The sequence below is a fragment of the Pecten maximus genome, chromosome 2, assembly GCF_902652985.1.
Source record: "Pecten maximus chromosome 2, xPecMax1.1, whole genome shotgun sequence".
Lineage (NCBI taxonomy): Eukaryota > Metazoa > Mollusca > Bivalvia > Pectinida > Pectinidae > Pecten > Pecten maximus.
In genome coordinates this window covers 32,077,342-32,085,987 of record NC_047016.1, presented here as the reverse complement: position 1 = coordinate 32,085,987, position 8,646 = coordinate 32,077,342, and the positions used below count along the sequence as shown (strand labels likewise).

General features: G+C 34.0%; 1 protein-coding gene across 1 annotated transcript; it reads right to left on the bottom strand.

Moving 5' to 3' along the window:
* Window positions 1–1,459: 1,459 nt before the first annotated feature.
* On the bottom strand, window positions 1,460–2,194 carry LOC117342484. Its single transcript, XM_033904660.1, has one exon. The coding sequence runs from the start codon at window positions 2,192–2,194 to the stop codon at window positions 1,460–1,462; it is 735 nt and encodes a 244-aa protein (XP_033760551.1).
* Window positions 2,195–8,646: the final 6,452 nt, after the last annotated feature.

The window sequence follows — 8,646 nt, the reverse complement described above, 5'->3', positions numbered from 1 at the left end:
TAACCTGCATTATATATACAAACGACTTCAGCAGAAAAAAACAGCATTGACATAAACATGTATGATATTTCAATATTTTTTTCCTTACACATAATCTCTTTAGAACATTGTAGAAGGTCAAAATATAACTTTACCTTTATATGCAAACAAATGTGTTTCTACAAAAGCGACGTCAATTTTCTAATTCACAAAGAAACTTTCTTCAGTAATTGTGTATTACATAGATATTAGATCATTCATTTTATGAATACTTAGATTAATACAGTAATACTGTGGGATGTATTATTAACGAATTATTTTCATTTCAATATGTCTACATATAAATAGATAATGGTACTCGTCTCCAATATTTTCATTGCATAAATAGCATATCCTACCTTCTTTACATATATCATACCACCTTCCGGTCTCAGTCGGAATTTCTAAATTAGACGTACGGAATTTAGTTAAATGTTACGAAAGCCGGTTGGAACCATTTTCGTAGAAGAAAATAATATTTTTTATTACGCGAAACTAACGCGTATTATTATATGACTGTGCTTTTCCCCTTTCCTGATTGGCCAATTCTAAACATTCTCACTTTTCTCAAATATTATATTCAACCTCGAATCCGTGCTACAGAGTGATACAACCACCCAATAACTCGAGTTCGTACTCATATATAATAACATGGACTTTCCCGCAATCTGTGAAATGTTCGAGTAGCCAGATTCATCAAAACTATTTCTAACAAAAGTTACCCATTTAAATCTATAAACGCCTTCATCATGTAACTTTGAGATCAGTTTATATAACATACTACTTAATCTTCCCAATTCACCATAAATCATACTACTTCTGACTTGATATTCGTAAACAGTATTTCAAAAGTGTTTGTTCTATTTGACTTGTATTTTAATATCCCTAAACCAAATAACAACATTGTGTCAATTAACGGGTCAAATAATTTCAGTTGTAAATACATACTGCACTATTGCGTACCTTTTATAGAGTATATAGACTTCTGAGCTTGATCAACTAATCTCATTACGCAACGTAATTGGCGTGAAGGAAGCATGCATAAAATGGACACAAATAATGCATGAGTTGATCTCACGTCAATGTGTCAAAAAATTATAGATTGAGGTTTTCTTAAATGATACAAATTTTATTTAATAATTTGAATTTGTCAATGAACGAAATTAGATGGATAAAGTTGGTAGGTAGGAATCGAAAATAAAAATAAACGAGGTGAAATGTTTATTTAATGTTCAGTTATAGCATTATTATCAATGGTATGATTAATGTCAGATGTGTTAATCCTGCTTGGACCGATTTCCAGATATATACGCCCACTTTTCATTTTCAATTTGGATCATCGCATCAAAACGGTTACATACATGCAGAAGAAGTTATTACTACTATAATATCCGCGTTTTCTGTATAAAACAGTTTTCATATAATTATGCCTCGATGTCCATCACAGTTTGACTTGTATTGGGTTTAGTTTCTTTTCACTGAATAGGAACGAACATTCGAAAATTTTGGCTTTATCGTCCAAAATAACAAAATACATTTTGGAAGCATTACTTTCACACTGCCAAGTGAGGATCGTCAACGCCATTCCCTCTCTGCTTTCACCCAAGAATGTAACATCTGCCTCTAAAACAGGATACAGCCACATTTCTGACACGAACTGGCGGTAAAATCCTGCCTTGGAAGCGTCCATCGCGCATTCAATACAAAACCGGAAGTACTCTTGGGTGGCAACATGGCCGTTACTGTCAATGTCGCTATGACGAGTCTGCAATTTGTGTGAAAATGCCTGCTTGGGTACTACCATCGATGGCGTTTTACTCATCAGAATTGTAGCCTTATCCAAATTTGGTCTTGAGTATTTTTCTTCAAACCAATCGGGCAATGGAACAGATTTCTTGCTATCGTTGCAAATAAGAACAAACTTACAGTTAGCCTGTGCAAACAAGGTTCCTGTTTCTTCTTCCGTCATGGTGATCGAATCTACAATCGAAGAATGCCCAATTGACTTGATTGTAGTAGTGCTCTCAATGGATATTGGATTAAAAATGGCTGCCTTGGAGTAGAACTCTTCGGTTGCCACATAATGCATTCTGGCAGCAAAGATGGTCTTGTTCTCTCTCAGTCGAGCATGGTCGATGTAGCCGTTGTTGTACATACAATTGAAGGTATCCCTCATTAGGTTGATAACGTTCCATATTGGAATGTGACCTGTAATGATTTGGTAATATATATCATATATGTAGTGATGTTGACGTTTGACAACATTTAACATGACCTTTACCATTTGATATAGAGTAACGCACAATAACAATTAGATATTCAAATAGACAAACATCTTCATTTTATTTACATATAACAGCATGAGAAACAAGAAATTAAAACGAAATTAAAATTACCAAACAGTCAAAATATCCCCCTTCCTTAATTACAATTATATATTAATTGTCATATTAGACCCAGAATGGCCATCTTCATAGGTAGGGTGTAAAATGTGTACCTGCTGTCCCCATTGTTTGCTAGGTAAGAACCTAGATGTATCTTATCTTTTCTCTTCTTTCTATTGAACTTTGTTTTTCCTATTGTCTCCCATGAAATTACCTTACTGTTGACTTTTGAGCGGAGCGTTCGGCCCTGTGATGAAGGATATGGGTTCGATCCCTATCCCATGACAAATGAAAGTCAATAGGAATTATATTCCATACACCCTGCTTGACGTTAAACAGTTTAAGTGATGCCCAGGGAAACAGGGGTACAAATGCCCATCAGTTGTCATAATGACAAACCAAGCCAAGAACGAAATACCTTAACTTAAAATTTTCAACAGAAACACATTATTGCATTTAAGGGGAAACTCTTATTTAATTAATTTTCCTAAAATTCTGTACTGCAAATGACAGCCGCTATGTTTAAATGTGACACTGGGAATACGAAAGTGACTCGTGTCCCATGGTGTACCTATATACCAAACTTCATCAAAATTGGACAAATTTAAATTCTGAGCAATCAGAAATCTCCATCTGGCAGTCATTTTGATTACAACCTCTGATTTTTTCGCTATAAACTTGCGCTGTCCCATTATCAACATATACACTAAGGTTTATTGCGATCAATAAAAAAGGGGAAATATAACCGGATATGAGTTTGGCCTTTGCGGCCATCTTGGAACAAGAAAAAAAGAGAACAAATTGCACAACTACACATCGTACTGACTAGGCATACAAAGTTTTGTGAAAATTGTATTAACTGAGATATACACCGGATTGCTAGCAATAACAGACTTCTGTTATTGCTAGCAATGGAATTGTATAAGTCTGTTATTGCTAGCAATTGGGATTGTACATCTAAATTACGAACAATCAGAGGTTAGAAAATGGCAGCCATTTTGTTTAAAGATGAAATTGAGGTTACGAAAGTGACTTGTGTCCCATGGTATATATAACCAAATTCATAAAAGGGACAATATTTAAATTTCGACCAGTCAGAGTCCTGTAAATTGCTGCCGTTTTGTTTTAATGGAAAACTGTGGTTGGGACAGTGACCAAGTGTCTCAAGGTGTACCTGTACACAATTTTATCACAATCGAGAAATATTTACATTTCAACCAATCGGGAGCCTCCGTTTGGCGGCTATTTTGATTTTAAATTCGGATATTTTTCCATGGAACCATAGAGGGCCAGTAAAATTAGTAGGGAACGAGTCTGAACTGACCTTTACTATGGCACCATAGAGGGGCTGTAAAATAAGTAGGAGGCGAGTATGAACATATCATGACCTGCACTATGAAACCATAGAGGGGCTGTAAAATAAGTAGGAGGCGAGTCTGAACTGACCTACACTATGACACCATAGAGGGCGAGTAAAATTTGTAGGGAACGAGTCTGAACTGACCTACCATGGAACCATAGAGGGCCACTTAATTAGTAGAAACGATGTCTGAACTGACCTACAATGAACTGTGGAGGGTCAGAAAATTTAGAAGGGGACGAGTCTGAACTGACCTTTACTATTGAACCGTAGAGGGTCTGTAAAATTAGTAGGGGACGAGTCTGAACTGATCTACAATGAAACCGTGGAGGGTCAGAAAATTTAATAAGGGACGAGTCAGAACTAATCTTCCATGGAACCATAGAAAGTCTGTCAAATTAGTAGGTGGCGAGTCTGAACTGACCTACTATACAACCATAGAAAGTCTACAAAATTAGTAGGGGCGAGCCGAACTGACCTAGTATAGAACAACAGAGAGTCCGTAAAATTAGTAGGGGACGAGTCTGAACTAATCTTCCATGGAACCAGAGAGGGTCTGTAAAAATCATGCATGAACGTTTCTTGCACATGTTTATGTACCAATGTGAATCTGCATCTTGTTTAGATTTAACAAACGATTCGGTGCAAAAATTATACATAAAACACATTTTATGACCAATAATTAGACGTTTTTTGTAATTAATTTATGTTTCCAGCAATCTGAAAAAAACGGTATAATAATTTCGTCGCGTATTATTCCGAGGAGTTCCGATGAGAAACTGGAGAGAGTTGTCTACCTTTGACACCCAGAGATTTTTGGAAATCGATAAATCATTTTGGATATCCAAAAATAGGCTAATTATTGATATCAGTGAATGATTTTTGGAATTCCAGAAATGAACTATGGAAATCAATAAATGAATTATGGATATCCATAAATGAATGATTGGTATCCATAAATGGGGACTTTTTACCACTTTGGCTTGCTATAACCTTATAACCAACAGCAATCTAGATTATAAAACACCAGTTGGTGTTTTATAATTACATGTTAAATGATTACATCTGTAATTCATAAGACATGTAATTATAAAACACCAGTTGAAGGGAGATGAATACAATCTTCCCTGTATCTTGCGGGTGCGACAGTGAAATTTCCGACACGATGAGTGATATCCTTTGCTGTCTAACCTGAGTGTTTGACAACCAATAATATCACCCCGAGGATTGGAGATATTTTGTCATATCCTCAACGATGTAGATGATGGATTTTCTCCTGTCCTTCTTTTTTATTTACACGGGTTCGAGAATCGGTTCAGAATATATTGACATGAGGTCATTGTGATGCCTTGACGTCATGATATTGTTTTCCAGTGCATGCTATTTTGTCATACCAGAAAAATGGGAGAAATGAAATAACGCATGAAATGTTGATGCAATCATTACTACAATTACCATAATCACTTCAGGAATACATACGTACAATATGCTATGACAAAGAAATATATAGAGCTTCATATCGAGGTGCACTGAGATATAGGATGGTAAAGTTATACACGGGCCTAATTTAATAAGAGATCGCAGACGGATCTTGGTGCCCACCATTATATGATGTTTGTTGGTTGTATGTATGGCTGATTAGCGAGTATCAGATATAGCATTTTTAACAGTCAAATAAAGATGATTTGGCACAACTTTAGACGCTTCAGACGAAGGGGAACTCACATGTGAAGTTTGAGAACCATTCCTGAAGTATGCTTTTCAAGGGATAGTTGTAACATATTTCTAATGTCAAAATTCGTGATAGCCATTTGACGGTCATTTTACTTTTCTGATCAAAAATCTGAATTGATTTGGCACAACTAGAGATCAAGGGGAACCTACACATAAAGTCTGAGGAATATCACTCCAGTATTTTTAAAGAAATAACGAAAACAAATTTCCTTCACGAAAAATCCAAGATTCCAGCCTGTTTGCCATTTTGTTTTCTGATCAAAAATCAATAAATGATTTATGGAAATCAATAAATGAATTATCGATATCCACATAGGGGGACTTTTTCTACCTTTACTTGCCATAAGTCTGAACTGACCTACAATGAAACCAAGGAGGGTCAGTAAAATTCATAGGGGTCGAGGCCACAACAATCGAAACTAATTGTCTACCCTTAAGATTGGTAAACCGACCGTATGTGATATATTATTATAACGAATTTTAAAAAGTTACCTGAATGATCAAAATACCCGAATGGTAGACCTCTGAAAATAAGCTTCCCTTGTGCCCCAGTGATAGTCTTGATGATGTAGTGCGTCATGTTGTTCTTCCTTGTCAGGTGGACCACTTCCACGACGAGTAAATTGGAGACTGTACCCAATTCGATGGTAATTGAGTATCTATAATATATAGCGCCAAGAACAAAATGTGCGAACATCACGTGTGTCTATTAATATTTGGAGCGATTTCATTCAATAGAAAAACTATAAATATGGAACGCCGTAGCTGCCTTATGTATTATGCAGTGATTGTTTCATTTCACATAATGAAAAGTATCACTTCATATAATGAAATTACCACTTTATATAATGAAATTACAACTTTATATAATAAATTTACCATTTTATATAATGAATAACCACTTCATATAATGAAATTACCACTTTATATAATGAATTTACATATTTAAATAATGAATTTACCACTTTATATAATGAAATTTACTACTTTATATAATGAAATTACCTCTTCATATAATGAAATTACCACTTCATATTATGAAGTTACCACTTTATATAATGAAATTACCACTTCATTTGATGAAATTATTACTTCATATATTTAAATTACCACCGCAAATAATAAAATAGCCACTTCATATAATAAAATTACCACTTTTAATTATGTCATTACCACTTTATATGATGAAATTAACACGTTATGTAATGAAAGTATCACTTTATATAATGAAATTACCACTTCATATAATAAAGTTACCACTTTATATAATGAAATTACCACTTTATGTAATGAAATTATCACTTTAAATAATGAAATTACCACTTTATGTAATGAAATTATCACTTTAAATAATGAAATTACCACTTCATATAATAAAACGAATACTTCATATAATAAAACGAGCACTTAATACATAAAGAAACGACCACTCCATACAAGAAATTACCGCTTCATACAAGAAATTACCACTTCATTTGAATGAAACGACTGATTCACATCATGAAACAAAAACACTTCATATAATGAAAAGGACATTTCAAATCGTAAAACAAAAACTTCAGATTAGATCGCTACGGCCTTCCGTAAAAAAGAATATTTTGTTTACGTACGAATAAGAAATCCAATCCATGTGCAAATACATTAATTTAAAAAAAAAATCAAAAAAATATTTATATCATTAAAAGGTGTTTTTCAAAGCACATGAATGAATATCATTTTCAGCAAGAATTCAGTATTAGATATCAAAAAGATAAAACTAATCCTACAAATGGCCTATTATAATCACACCGGGTATTGTGAAATACTTATGTTTTGTTGTATTTCATGCCATTCACAATCATCCCGCAACTGTGAAGTTCATTAAAGCTAACAAATAAGGTAACAGAAAATTACAAAATTAATATTCTGATATAAATATGAACATATGGGTGGTCCCCCGCATGAAATGGCTCTTTCAATATTTTGTCTTTCTAGCCCCTGGTTCGTTAAATGTTGTAATCGTGTTAGTTTCCTGAAAGTATATCAAACCTTTTTCTTCACAAGATCACAAATAAAACCAGGTACCATATTTTATTTAAAATCTTGTACCCATCTATTGCTGTAATGTTTACATGTCTTTATGTAAAAAGTCAATGTTATCTACGTAAAGATTTATAATAAAAGTTGTATAAAACCTGCGCCTCTTTCCTGAATGGCCTCTTTGTGGTCTTATTAGAATCATTGAGCAAGAACAGAATCATTTTTTTTAATTTGACATAATGAAATCTTAACGTCATTTATATTATAACAACTGACGACTTTTTTCAAGTCCCAATAAATATGTTTGTAGTTATATATGCTGTGGCCAATTCAATGAAAAAATGTTTAAACGATAGAAGCACACAAGGAATCTTATGTAGGAGGACATCAGATAACCAAAGAGAACAACTACACGTGGCCAGGCATGTGAACCACATGTTACAGCGAGTGCGTTACCAATTCGCCACCAGACCATCCAAAATAAGACGAAATGAAAAATTTAAATGATACCTTTTTCATAAGATTGGTTTCATTTTCAACACACATTAATGAATTATCCTCCCAGCATACATTCACAAGGTGATTCTCAACTCTGAAATCTCTAGGGTTATTCTCTATATATCACACTTATTTTCAATATTGCCAAGGTAAAATGTGTACAATGTATTAATTTAATCCCTCCAAAACCCCAACCCCCAACCCCCTAATACAATATCATGACATTAATTAGGATAACCTTACATCAAATTATCTGTAAACCAGTTTATTAAGTCTTATAGAGAGGGGAATAATGCTGAAATTTAAAAACGAATAAATATCTCCACATTTGCACAAAACTAGTCATGTTACATACCAATGTGTTGCTTACAGTTTCTTCTGTAGCGTTACTGACATTGTGGAAAGATGCAGTAGTGAATGATTTAAGGTCACCAAAATTATCAAATCCCAAAAATAATCATGCTGTTATTCTGACAAGTGTCTTTACCACACATGGGAGCATTTGACGTCACGTACGTGTAAACACTTGCGATGTTGAAATTCAAATGGCGGCTGTCAATAATATTACACAAAAATGGTATAAAGGGCGACATTTAAATCAATAAAATTACTCCTATTTCAAATTAATAAGAC

Excerpts from the sequence above, each read along its gene's own strand:
- LOC117342484 (XM_033904660.1), bottom strand. The coding sequence starts at position 2,194 with ATGAGGGATACCTTCAATTGTATGTACAACAACGGCTACATCGACCAT.